At 48.7% G+C, this 14,620-nt stretch overlaps 1 protein-coding gene across 1 annotated transcript; it reads left to right on the top strand.

The window, feature by feature from the left end:
- CXCL17 (C-X-C motif chemokine ligand 17) lies at nt 7,825–14,497 on the top strand. The gene is given in 5 exon segments (XM_018062511.1): nt 7,825–8,176; nt 11,909–11,989; nt 12,931–12,945; nt 12,948–13,028; nt 14,055–14,497. Coding segments are annotated over 5 exon segments (354 nt in total). The 5' UTR covers nt 7,825–8,097; the 3' UTR covers nt 14,153–14,497.

Raw genomic sequence — 14,620 nt, 5'->3', positions numbered from 1 at the left:
GGTCACAAAGCATCGGACATGACTGAAGCAAGTGAGCACAGCACGGCACACAGCAAGGCCAACATAGAGTCCTCGTTATAGTAAATATCTTTAAACACCATTCATCTCTACCTTTTAAGGGAAATAAGCTGTAGCTTGTTTTTCAGATATAGAGCAGCTAAGAGGCAGTTAAGTTATTTTTCCAGGTGAGAATCTTTCATGTAGTTTTTTCACTATTCTTCTTTCACTTTCTCTGTTCTTTCACAATTTACAAATGGTGCTCTTTAAAATTTATTTAAAAAATTTTTTTATTGAAATATAGTTGATTTACAATGTTGTGCTAGTTTCAGGTATACAGCAAAGTGATTCAAATTATATTTGAATCTGTTCTTTTTAAGAATTTTTTCCTTCGAGGGTTATTACAAGATAATGAGTATAATTTTCTGTGCTATACAGTAGGTCTTTGATGCTTATCTATTAGTAGCGTGTATAATTTAATCCCAAACTCCTAATTTATCCCTTCCCCTTTTCCCTTTGGTAACCATAAGTGTGTTTTGTCCTTGAGTCTACTTCTGTTTGGTAAATAAGCTCATTTGCATCATTCTTTTAGATTTTACATATCAGTGATATCCTAAGATGCTTGTCTTTGTCTGACCTACTTCACTTAGTATCATTATTTCTGGGTCCATCCATGATGTTGCAAATGGCATTATTTCATTATTTTTGTGGCTGAATAATATCCCATTGTGTATATATACACCACATCTTCTTAGGGGGGCTCCATGTCTTGGCTGTTGTAAACAGTGCCGCTATGAACAGTGGGATGCAAGTATCCTTTTGAATTATACTTTCCTCTCAATAAAGGCCCAGGTAAATGACTTCTAAGCTTTATGATTCAGAGTGTGGTCCCATAGCCAGTAGGAATGGCATCACTCAAAATCTTATTAAAAATGCAGAAGCTTGGGCTTCCCTGCTGGCTCAGCGGTAAAGAATCTGCCTGCCAATGCAGGAGACACAGGTTTGATCCCGGGAAGATTCAGGAAGAATCCCGGGAAGATTCCACAGGCTGCAGAGCAACCAAGTCCATGAACCGTAACTATCGAGCCTGTGCTCTAGAACCCAGCAGCCGTAACTAGTGAAGCCTGCGTGCCCTTAGAGCCCATGCTCTATCACAAGAGAAGCCACCGCAATGAGAAGCCCCTGCACTCAACTCGAGAGCAGTCCCCGCTTGCAGCAACTAGAGAGAAGCTCGTGCAGTAACGAAGACCCAGCACAGCCAAAGACAGACAGATAAATATTTTTTTTTAAATGCAGACTCTCATGCCCCACTAGAAGAATCAGATCTGTATTTGATCAAGATAATCAGCTCAATTAGCCCTTTAAAACTTGAGTCACTTCCCTGAAGTGCCTGCCACTTTTACAGAGCAATTGCTTGAGACTCACCTCAACTCTGTCACTTCGCAGGAAAAAAAAAAAAAAAAGGTTCACCTCATCATTTCACTTGTGCCCTTTTTCTAATCTTAATCATAGCTCTCAGATTTGCCCACATCCCAGAATAGAGTGGAGCCTTTGTAATGGCTCAGACAGTAAGAATCCGTCTGCAGTGCAAGAGACTTGGCTTCGATCCCTGGGTCTGGAAGATCCCCTGGAGGAGGGCAGGGCCACCCGCTCCAGTATTCTTGCCTGGAGAATCCCCACGGACAGAGGAGCCTGGCGGGCTACAGTCCAGGGGACTGCAGAGTCACACGACTGAGCGACGAACAGAATAGAGTGGTTGGAAACCCGAGTGGGGCAGTGCTGCCACCTTGTGGGCATGAACATGCGGCAAATACACTTGATTCTGACCGTTCTTAGCTATAAAGGCAACCCACTCCAGTATTCTTGCCTAGAGAACCCTGTGGACAGAGGAGCCTGGTGGGCTGCTGTCCATAGGGTCGCATAGAGTCGGAGACGATTGAAACAACTTAGCATGCATGGATGCGCTGGAGAAGGAAATGGCAACCCACTCCAATATTCTTCCGTGGAGAATCCCAGGGACCGAGGAGCCTGGTGGGCTGCCATCTATGGGGTCGCACAGAGTTGGACACGACTGAAGCGACTTAGCAGCAGCAGCAGCAGCTATAAAGGAGGCGGGAGGGTGGGTGGAGCGGGTGAAGTCCAAGTCTCAGCGTAGGTAAGAGAATCACAACCACCCACACCGACTGGAAGCGAGAGCCACAGAGACCTGGGCTGACATCATACAGTAATGTCACTTTTCAAAGGGCAGATTTTACAATGCCTAATAAAATGTAGTATTAGTGGAATCCTGGGTTCCAAGCCAAGCTCTACCCTTGGAATCTTCAAGACACAACAAATCACTGTCACAGTTATTTTCAGACACCCAGCTCCTGCCTGAACTCTGCCAGTAAACTTATAGTTTTCCAAAGAAACTTACTTTCGTCTGACAGTTCTTTCTCATCCTGAGCCAAAATGTGTCTGGTTGCAGACTCGCCAAGCCTCCTGTTACTCTCTGTAGGCATGGAAACAAGTCTCAAACCTTTTCACACAACAGACCTTCAAGTACTTGTGAATAACCACCACGCACCCGCTACGTCTTGCCTGAGCCATTTCCAAAACGACGTATTCTGAAGCTCCGGGACACTTTCCGGTCACTTTCTGACGGGCAAGTGAAGTATGTCAACCAGAGCAGAGACTCCGGTCCTGGGAGTGTTCCACGCACAGCTGCAGGGGGTAGGATGAGCCACGTCCTCATGCTGAGCACTTCCCCTGTATTTAGAAGCCAAATTCCACCTCGGTTCACGCGAGGAGATTGGAGTCTCGACTCATGCTTCTGCCCCAGTCGTTCCAGATCTGCGGATGCGTCTACTGTTTGTTGTTTCACTTACTCTCTGTGCTGGGCCTTCACTATTGCATGGGCTTTTCTCTAGTTGCGGCGATCGGGGGCTACTCTAGCTGCGGAGCACACGCTTCTCATTGCCGTGGCTTCTCTTGCTGCGGAGCACGGGCCCTGGAGCGCTCCGGCGTCGGTACTTGCAGTGCGTGGGCTCAGAGGTTGCTGATCCCGGGTTGTAGAGCGCAGGCTCAGGAGTTGCTTAGTTGTTCCGCGGTATGCGGGATCTTCCCGGGCCGGGGATAGAACCCATGTCTCCAGCACTGACAGGCAGATTCTTTTTTTTTTTTAATTTTTATATTTCATTGGAAGATAATTACTTTACAATATTGTGATGGTTTCTGCCATACATCACCAGGAATCAGCCACAGGCAAACACATGTCCCCCTCCCTCTGAAACCTCCCTTCCACCTCCACACCTCTAGGTTGCCATTACCACTGAGCCTCCAGGGAAACCCTGTTGTTTTATTTTTAAGAAATATTTAGTGAAATAAGTCAGAAAGAGAAAGACGAATATCGTGTATTAACGCATATATGTGGAATCTAGAAAGACAATACCAACAATCCTACATGCAAGGCTGCAAAGGAGACACAGATGTAAAGAACAGAATTTTGGACTCAGTGGGAGAAGGAGAGGGTGGGATGATTTGAGAGAATAGCTTTGAAACATACACATTACCATATGTAAAATAGATAACCAGCGCGAGTTTGATGTGTGGAGCAGGGCACCCAAAGCTGGTGCTCTGTGACAATCTGGAGGGATAGGGAGGGAGGTGGGAGGGGCTTTCAGAATGGGGTGGGGGGGACATATGTGTACCTATGGCCGATTCATACTGATGTATGGCAAAAACCATCACAATATTGTAAAGTAATTATCCTCCAATTAAAATAAATAATTTTTTTTTAAAGAAATATCTATTAGAGCCTGTGTTGCACTAGAGACACAAGGATGAATCAGACCTGGTCCCTGCCCTTACTGAGGGAGAGAATCCAACCCAGCATCAGAGCACTGCAGTCACGTGAGAAATATGTTGATAAGAGGTAAACACAGGCGTCTGGGCACATCTCATCAGCTCCCCCAAGAAAATCATCCACTCTGGGTTTTCTAGGCTCTCATTTTCCTCATTCCAAGTTCAAAGTGAAAAAGAGAGAGAATGCAAGTGTCCCAGATTTTTGCAGTCACGGTTCAACCAGACATTTATCTCTGGATAATCCAGGGTATTGGTCGCCGCACCCCCCCCCCCCCCCACCTCCCCCCCCCAACCCCCACCGCACTGGCGCACACAGCAGCCAGGCAGCTGCCCACTAAGGCAATTCCAGCAAGTCAGGAAACTAGAGTTCTTCTCTGGCTTGGAGGCAAACTGACCGTGACCTTGAATAAAATATGGAGCAGTTGGACTAACCCTCCACAGGTCTATGTGTGGGGTGAGAGCTCTTCAGAGAGACGTCACACCATCTTCTTCTTCTTGGAAGCCACCACCCAAATACATTAGGGACTCTGATGCTCCCTGACTGTGCGTGCTAAGTCGCTTCAGTCCTGTCCGACTCTTTGCAACCCTATGGACCATAGCCCACCAGGCTCCTCTGTCCATAGGATTCTCCAGGCAAGACTACTGGAGAGGGTTGCCATGCCCTCCTCCTCCTACGACTGTGTGTATGAATAAATGACTCTTCTTAGGGCAGCGGGAAGCATGGATATGATATAATCAACAAGCAGTTTTGAATGTCTGTGCACTGTACATGCACAGAGGAGCCTGGTGGGCTACAGTCTACAGGGGCGCAGAGTCGGACACGGCTGAGCGCGCGCGCGCACACACACACACACACACACACACACACACACACACTAAGTATACTGAAGAGTGGGGAAACTAAATAACAGTAGAAAATGGTTATTTCTCCCACTTTCCCCTCACCTCCTTCCTGGAAGGAGACCTTTGTAAGACACAAAGACTGTGCTTGACATTACCGTAGTTCTCAGGGTGAGCTCTAAGCGTGCATGCTCAGTTGTGTCTGACTCTTTATGACCCGATGGACTGCAGACCCCCAGGCTCCTCTGACCATGGGATTCTTCAGGCGAGAATACTGGAGCGGGTTGCCATTGCCTACTCCAGGGGATCTTCCTGACCCAAAGAACGAACCTATGTCTCTTGCATTTCCTGCATTGGCAGGTGGATTCTTTACCACTAGAACCACGTGGGAAGCCCTAAATGATTGTCTATATTAAGAGAAAAGTCTGTCTTGGGAGTGTCTTACATCAATGCAGTTGAGACACCCAAAGTTCTCTCCCATGGGAAACAGGACCCGACATCCCTTTTCAAGTCTATAGAGGGGAAAATCAGATGGAGTGAACTGTTAGGGAGCCAGGACTTGGGGAGATGATGGGGGTGAACAGACTGAGGGGACTTGGAGGAAGCTGCGGGGAGGAGCCCCCTGATTAGCAGCCTTGGGGCAGACTGGAGGAGGACCTGATGCGGAAGTAATGCACCACCTCAGGCTCCCTATGTGTGCGTGACCTTCTATCAGAAAAATGTTTTACCGATAATGGACTGCACTTTCACATGCTTCCTAACATAGCAGGTCTAGATAAAGGCTTACAAAAATATCAGTCAATTCAGCAAATATTTGCAGAGCACCCACAAAGTGCCAGGCCCTACATAAGCTTAGGAACTTACAAGCGAACAGTTAACAGCCCTGCCTCAAAAATCCCCACCCAGTCAGCTCTGTGCTCCTTCTCGGCCCTGCCCTCCTCCCTGCCTTCCATCAACAGAAACCCTACCTCACCCTTCAGACCCAGCCCAAGTTCCACTGAACCCCAAGTTTTTTGAGCTACTCACTGTTCACAGTGAACTGCTGCCACTTCTGAAATTTGATTGCACAATATCCCTAGGTCTTATGAAGTGTATGTCATCTCTCCTGGTTACACTTGAGCGTCCTGAGGACTGAGACCATGGTTTAAAATTTCCAGGGAGTAGTGGCTCAGTGGATAAGAATCCACCTGCCAAAACAAGGGACATGGGATCAATCCCTGGTCTGGGAAGGTTCCACAGGCTACAGAGAAACTAAGCCAGGGTGCCACAACTTCTGAGCCCTTGTGCCTAGCGCCCATGCTCCACAAGAGAAGCCACCACAATGAGAAACCCCACAATGAAGAGTAGCCCCCACTCACTGCAACTAGAGAAAGCATCTGCAAAGCAACAACTCAGGGCAACCATAAGTAAATGAATAAAAACATTTTTTTAAATAATAATTTTCCAGGGAGGAGCCACAGTAGTGCTTTATACATTAGACCAAGCTCAGATGGAGCCCTTCATCTCAAGGACAATCTCCACTGTCCAGTGAAGTGCCAGGCAGCGGCAGATGCTTATAACCTTTGTAGCGAAGTCTACAATCAAGTCTCCACCAGGTCCACAGGTGAAAATAATCTGAAATTGACAGGGTAGGAATGAGCAAACCAAAGCCATGACTGACCTCTTCCCTTCTCTTGACTAGAACAAAGTCATACCACCTTCTCTCACACCTGCCTGGAGGAGCAGGGAGGACTTCCTTGTTAATCTTCCCCTCAGCCCCACAAAGGATCCCACAATGGCCCAGCAGGTAAAGAATCGGCATGCAATACAGGAGACACAGGAGACTCGGGTTCAGTCCCTGGGTCGGGAAGATCCCCTGGAGGAGGAAATGGCAACCTGCTCCAGTATTCTTGCCTGGAAAACTCCATGGACAGAAGAGCCTGGTGGGCTACAGTCCAAAGTGTTGCAAAGAGTCGGACATGACTAAGCATTTCTTTTCTTTCTTTTAGCCCCGCAAACATCTCTAGGCCCTTAAGACCAGCCTCTCTTCTATTTTTGAGCCCAGTTCCTGGAATGAGTCACATCAGTAAGTGCGGCCCTTCTGGACCCTTGCGGTTTACCTCTCTCTTTCATCTTGGACTGATTTCAAACAAGATGGCACCAGGAGCCCCAGCAGCCTGGGCAGACACTTTCCTTACTGTGGCTTTTGCTTCTCAAATCCTCTTGGACCTGAAGCCTTGAGGGTCTTCCGCCAACCCACATCCCTCTCCTCTAGGCAGGAGCCATGAGGCCATATACCACGAAGTTCCAATACTTTGGCCACCTGATGCAAAGAGCCAACTCATTGGAAAAGGCCCTGATGCTGGGAAAGATTGAAGGCAGGAGGAGAAGGGGATGACAGAGGATGAGATGGTTGGATGGCATCACCGACTTGATGGACATGAGTTTGAGCAAGCTTCGGGAGTTGGTGATGGACAGGCAAGCCTGGCTTGCTGCAGTCCATGGGGTCGCAAAGAGTCAGATATGATTGAGCAACTGAACTGAACTGTTGGTGTCCCACTGAATCCTGGCATCACTTCATAACCAGGTTCCCTCTTGAAGGCCGGCTTCATTCTGGGGGCCACTGTTCACCCCTCCTGGCTGGCAAATCGGTCTCTAAAGTAAACCGATGAGTTTGAGCTAGCTTCGGGAGTTAGTGATAGACCAGGAAGCCTGGCTTGCTGCAGTCCATGGGGTCGCAGAGAGTTGGATCCGACTAAGCGACTGACCAACAACAAGCGCAGCCACCTGCCTGACCACCAACAAGGAGGCCTGCTTTGACCCAGTGCTCCAGGGCAGTGTTTCGGCAAGGGAGAAGAGCCTCTCCTCCATCCTCTCTGCTTCCCTCCTTACACAGCCACAGAATTGGAGGATGCTGTCCACAGTGGGGGACACGGCAACATCTGATACTGTGCTGAGGCTGGAAGTGGGGAAGACAGAGGGGAGACAGGCCGTGTCACCCTCTTTGCCAACCCTTAGCCTCATTTTCCTGCCAGACACTGAGCTAGAAAACGTCACTCGAACGTATAAGGAAATTCAAACAAGCCAAAAGAAGAAATCATAGCACATTGCGGGGTGGGGAGGCGGGAGGGAGGGAGGGGACGAGTACAGCGGCCAGGTTACCAGTCACCCTCTCGTGTTCCTACAAAGGCTTCATTTGTTTGGCCAGTTTTGCCTCCCAGATTCCCATAAAACACATGGTCCAACCTGTTACCTAACAAGGCCAGCGCCACTCGGCCCTTCCCGCCCTCTAATGAGAATGCTGGCCTGGGAGTAAAGTGCAGATCCACCCCCCCACCCAAGGCACATTCCACGCACGGCCTGAGCCGCCAGGAGAAGCGGGGACCCTCTCACTGGGAGCTGCTGAAGAGTGGACACACAGCAGCACTGACGGGTGAAATGAAGGTTCTAATCTCTTCCCTCCTCCTGTTGCTGCCACTAATGCTGATGTCCGTGGTCTCCAGCAGCTCACACACAGGTAAAAAAAAAAAAAAAAAATCCACTTTCTATGAAAGATAAAAAGCGGGGAGAAATGTGGCAAAACAGAAAAGAGCATGACCGCACACGCGGTAAAATGTAGCCCCTGCAAGGCTACGGGGATTAGCGGTGAGTTAGCCTGTCTGGGTGGCTGTTTCTTCATTTGCAAAAAAAGGAATGATCTGAACGTAAACCCTAAGAGCGTCGTAAAGTTAAAGGAGCCCGTGTGTATGGAGTGTCTGCAAGGGTAGCTGGCGGGAGAGGACCTTACCTCTCCCCGAGTCCCTGTTCGGGGGTATTGAGTGTCCTGGGGGCTGAGCCTGGAGGCCGTGCAGAGAGGGTGTTGAAGGCAAGTGTGCGTCCAGTCAGTCAGTCATCCTCGATTATATACTTCCTAGTACACCAGACATGCCCCAATAATTCTTAATGCTATTTCATGGTAAGGTGATAAACCAGAAAATCACATCACCAGGTAGTACCCGTGTTTGAAGCTGTGACCACACCAAGCTGTTGAGGCAATCCGAGAGCCAGTTGGAAAAGAATTTCCAGACACAGAGCATTACAGAAGGGAGTGAGCTTATTAAGAACAAAGAGCAGAGATAACGTGGGCCCTGCAAGCACAGCGGGCTGGCAACTCCTGACAGGCCAGGGAGAGTCGACAGTGTTCGTGGGTTAATAGCCAATTTTTATAGCCTCGAGACAAAGACAATTCCTGCTGGAAGGCTGGCGTTCGGGGACTGGTTGGGGCTTTATAGGGTGTTTACTGGAGTGGGCATCTTTGACTAATTTGGAGTCAAGAAGCCTGTTAGTGATGACCATGGGCTTTTGGCAACGGTTACGTGTGTGTGTATCCCATCACTTCAGCCACGTCCGACTCTTTGTGACCTATGGACTGTAGCCCGCCAGGTTCCTCTGTCCATGGGACTCTCCAGGCAACAGTTACAAAGGGGCTCAGTCAGCTTTGGAGGAGACCTTGGTTCTCAGCTCTGCGTCTGTGTTCTTGGTACAAGGCCTCACACCTGTGGCCTGGGCGGCAACACTGCACACAGGCCCTGTTTGAACAGCTCACCTTTAGGAAGCAGATCGTGGGTTAGGAGCTCCAAATCCACCCCACTGTTCCTTATAGCCGGAGTGGCCCAGCCCTTAGCAGAACAACTGTGCAGAAGGGACCCCCTCCCCACCTATGTTCCCACTCTAAGTGACCATATCCCCAAGCGCCACTTTGAAGTGAAGCAGCTTTGTTACATACTCAGCATCGAGTGGGTCCTAAAATCAGGAGTCTACCCTCCTGCACCCATCTCCAGCATCTTCTCCTTTATAGAGTTCTCTGGAAGCACTGGGACCCATGGCCCAGCAGGGGAGGCCCTAGACCAGCATTCTGGGAGGGAAGCCTTTTCCACCGCTGTGATGGCCCCCAGGCTGGAGACCTCAGCCTGGACTCCAAGCTCCAGTCACAGCCGCCTTTCCCGGCCATCCCCCCACACACCCCACGCTAACAAGGGCCCATGTTCCTCTCAGCCGGAATCTCGGAACCTCGGCTGCTCCCCAGCTGCTCTTGTGTCTTCCCACCAGCTCGGTTCTGCTCCCACAGCCGCCCTGATGCGGCCCAGAGGCAAACGTGAGCCCTCCCTCCCCTGCACAAGCTCGGCCCCGACTGGACTCTCTGCACAGTCCGCGTTCCACCTTGAGATGAGTGTCGGTGCGTCTCCTACCGCAACCCCTGCCCTTCTGCGCTGTAACCTCGCCACTGGCACAGCCTGGTGTCTTGTTTCCATGTCCCTCTCGTGACCCAGCAAAGTGTTCAGTAAATATATCTAAGTGGAAGAATAAATCCTCAGGTTTCTAAGTTCAAAATGTTCCCCTTAGGAGACGGGACACCTTGGTTTCATAGCAGCTCTGTTGACATTAGAGATTAATAATTCTTCTTGCAAGGGGGGCAGGGCGCCCTGTTCTGTTCTTCCTAACCTGTTTAGCAACATCCAAGTGGCCTCTACCCTCTAGAAGCCAACAGCGGCCTCTTCCCGCCCCCACCCCATTAATACAGCCAAAAATATCTCCAGATGTGGCCAAACATCCCCTGGAGGGGAAGACTCACTCCCCAGGGGAGCCCCTGTTTTACCAATAATTCTCAAACACGGTGACACATTCAGACTCACCCAGACCTTTAGACTCAGACTTGAATTCAGGGGATCGACCATGATCCAAATCTTGGCTCCATCACTCACTTTGTAACCCTGGGGTGTGTGTGTGTGTGTGCGCGTTCAGTCATGTCCGACTGTTTGTGACCCCATGGACTACAGCCCATCAGGTTCCTCTGTCCATGGGATTCTCCAGGCAAGAATACTGGAATGGATTGCCATTTCCTTCCTTCTCCAGGGGATCTTTCCCACTCAGGGATCAAACCCACGTCTCCTGCATGGCTGGTGGATTCTTTGACCACTGCACCACCTGGGAAGCCTCTTGGAACCCTGGACAAGAAGCTTAACTTTTTTAAGCTTCATTTTAAAATGAGTAAAATACCACTTAGCATGTACAACTGTTGCGAAGAGTAAATGATGGATAATGTGAACCTAGTAAGTGTTCAATAAATCGAGTGAGTGAAATTTCATTCTCAAGTAGCTACAAAGGCACAAGGGCAATGAGATGGGGAAAGCTCACCGGGGCCCCGGGGGGTGCAATTACAGGCTCAATTCCCATTTCCCAGGCAAGGGTAGTTGCAATGTGAGCAGAAATAGTAGTCTGGTGAGCAGAAATAACACTACACAATCCTCCTGCCCAGAAATCTCCAAATAAAATTTGATCTTGCTTTATCTCTTAAAATAACCACATGCCTGCTTAATATGCTTTTCATGGGAAAGTGGGGAAAAATAAATAACTGAGAAGCAATGACAATGTTGAGAAACAAATTACTTACAATAACAGAGTAATTCCTTATAAGATGCCCTATTAATTATAAAATTACTTATGATAAATAGCTCCCATGCCATTAGGTCATGTAGGTTCGAAGACAGAATAATAGGCTAAGAGCTTTGGACCTAGGTTTTAGCTCCAGATGACTCACCATTAACTCTGTGAACTTGGGGATTGCATCAGCTCTCTCTGGGCCTCAGTTTTCTCACCTCAAAATAAAAGAGATGGTGATTCACTTAATTAGTGCTGTGTTATAACAACAGCTGGGTAATGATATCAAGAAACACAAAACAGAAATAAGAGAGCATCAGGTAATAAGATGGACCTGAATGCAGACAAAAGGAGAAATGGATTTGTTCCAGAGGGACAGAGGTAAATACCATCCTCTTATATTAATAGTTGATCTGGGACTGTGGATTCAAATACAAGCAAACACAGAGGTCAGGTGAAGTTCCTGGCTGGTTTATGGAATAATCTGCTCTTTGCTCTTATTTCTTGAGTCAGGAGGATTATAACGCATGCAGGGCAGGGACCTTAATGGGGAGGTTGTCAGGTCTTGATCAACAGCCCGACCTTTTGTCCTCTCTTCTCTCCAGAAGCTGTACTTTCTCTGTCTACCTCCAGCTAAGCTTTTCTCTAGGCCAGATTTTACACTTCAGTTCCTCATCCATGGAAAATACTCCTCTCTTGAAGTACCCTAGACCCCTGAGTAAAAAGGAAGAGCAATGGAGCTGCGCTGACCCAGAGGCACAGTGATCAGGAACCAAGTCGCTTGGCGCCTTCCCTTTCCAGTGCCTGGAAGTGACCTGTTTCCTTCCCACAGGGGTTGCCAGAGGCCAGAGGGACCAACGCCAGGCTTCTGGGAGGTGGCTCCGAGAAGGAGGCCAAGAATGTGAGTGCCAAGGTCAGTAAGTAACACAATATTGACGAGAGTGCACCGTCGAGATCCCCACCTGCTCCCCTGAATCCCTCTGAGAGCAGAGCAGATATTACCTGAGCTGCCCTTGCCCCCTGCCCTCTCCCCCAGCCCGCCACTCATTTCTTCCTGAGTCTCTTGTAAGAGCCAGACTCCTCCAGGGTCCAGGGGAGCTGGCGGAAGGTCTGGCTGGCCCCTTCTCCCTTACCGTTTTCCCCGACAACCCAGGGCTGCCTTCCAAGAGGTTCCTGGACCCCATCCTCAGCCTAATTTTACCCACAGGCAAGACTGAAACAGAGAGGAAAAATGGCTTAGTTGAAGTAAAGCAGCCACTAAAAGGCACCCCTTTATTCCTCATTTTTTTAAATTTATGTTTAATTGGAGGATCATAGCTTTACAATATTGTGTTGGTTTCCGCCACACAACAACGTGTATCAGGCCTATGTATACATATGTCCCCTCCCTCTCGAACCTCCCTCCCACTCATTGCTCATTTTTTTGGTCTCCTTAATGACACTCTGATGCTTCCTCCAAACCTGCCACCAAATTCTTGCCCTTGAAAGTGAAACACGCTCAGTCGTGTCTGGCTCTTTGCGACTCCATGGACTGTACAGTCCAGAGAATTCCCCAGGCCAGAATACTGGAGTGGGTAGCCTTTCCCTTCTTCAGCGGATCTTCCCAACCCAGGAATTGAACCAGGGTCTCCTGCATTGCAGGTGGATTCTTTACCAACTGAGCTATCAGGGAAGCCCATTCTTGTCCATACAGGTCAGCAAAACAACTCAGAGACCCTGGTGGTCATATGACTGTTCTGGGTTGACCCTTTCCCACTGCAGTACGAAAAACAACTGGGGGGCAAGGAAGATGGCAAGTCAAGTCCTGGCCCTCAAACATATGATCCTTCCTAAGCAGCAACCCCCTTATTTCAGATTGGTTCCTGAGAGCCCTAGAACACCCATCACAGCTCCCAGGCTGACAAAGAAGCCATGTCCCTGTGATCGTTTCAAGGGCAGGATGAAGAAAACCAGTAAGTTGTCAAAGAATGACCCTCCTTAAGCCAGAGGTGCTCTGTGGAATCAACTAGGGATGAGAATGAAAGTGTCAGTCACTCAGTCATGTCTGACTCTTCTCGACCCCACGGACTGTAGCCCTCTAGGCTTCTCTGTCCTTGGGACTTGCCAGGCAAGAATCCTGGAGTGGGTTGTCATTTCCTTCTCCAGGGCTTCTTCTTGACCCAGGGATCAAACCTGGGTCTCCTGTATTGCAGGTGGATTCTTTACCATCTGAGCCAGCAGGGAAGCCCCAGCTAGGGATGAAGCAGGGGTTAAGAGACAACAGAAAAGAGATGAAGGTCAGGATTAGCATGCATCTCAGCTCATCCCACTCAAGGTCAACGTGTGGGGAAACAGGAAGAGCAGGAAAAGCAAAACACAATTCCCCTAATACTAGAGACGGCTCGCCAAAGCCTCCGATGATAGAATGCCATTGCTTATCAAAGTGGAGGGAGATGGGGCTGTTGGCGAGCTGGTCACTGGTCTCTGATGATGATGCCGGTGTCGGTGTCAAACAATGAGATTCCTCCCTAGTCTAGGTATAATTAAATGTCATATAAAAAGTATACTGGCAAGTGTTAAACTGATGGATATTGTGGCATTATTATGATATTACATGATCAAGAATGGGATGATCCCTGGAGAAAGAAATGGCGACTCACTCCAGCATTCTTGCCTGGGAAATCCCACAGATAGAGGAGTCTGGCGGGCTATGGGGTGGCAAAGAGACGCCACTTAGCGACTAAACAACAACAACAATTACGTTTATATACAAAAGGTATGGAAAACTATGCCGCAAACTAGTAACAACAGTTTGCTCACCAGAATCAGGAGTGGAAGCAGGGGTTGGGGCATCCTTTATCTCCTTACTGTAGATATTTTTTCATTTAAATTTTCCCCCACGGGATGAGTCTCACTTGTAACATTTTAAAAGCTCTCATAAAAAATTAAATTCTAAGAATGTTTTTAACTGCAGTGTCTCCCTTTCCTCTTCACCCTAGGACACCGAAGACATCACAGGAAGTCAGACAAGCACTCCAGAGCCTGCCAGCAGTTTCTCACACGATGTCTGCTAGAAAGCTTTGCTCTGCCCTTATAGGTGCTCTGAGACCCCACCCTCCCGATGAAACATTCTCCGTCAACAAAGCCGTGAGTGCACCTAGAAGGCGCTCCTCTCCCATCTCGCGTTCCCCCGTTCCTGTCCGCACTCCCTAAATCATCCCCAAAGCATTTCCCCTGAGATGACTGCCCCCTCCAGTGCCTTCTTCACTTGTCAGTCTTTTCCTGGGGCTGCCCCTTCACACAGCCTTAAGCTTACTTATCTGAAAGAAACCAAGAATCTCTGAGTACCTAGCTGGTCCTCCCCGACTGTAAACACAAGCAGGAAAACAGCAAACAAAATCAATAAATATACTTAAATGTAATAGATCAAAATCATTTTCAAGTGGGGTCTCGAAATGCACATTCAATCAAGACGACCCACTTGACCCTGTTCATTCCAAACCATTCCCAGATTGTATACACACCTCTATCCACGACCACCTTGAGTCTCTCTCCGCTGCCTAAA

The sequence above is a fragment of the Capra hircus genome, chromosome 18, assembly GCF_001704415.2.
Source record: "Capra hircus breed San Clemente chromosome 18, ASM170441v1, whole genome shotgun sequence".
NCBI classification, from domain to species: domain Eukaryota; kingdom Metazoa; phylum Chordata; class Mammalia; order Artiodactyla; family Bovidae; genus Capra; species Capra hircus.
This window is presented reverse-complemented; position numbering and strand designations above follow the sequence as displayed.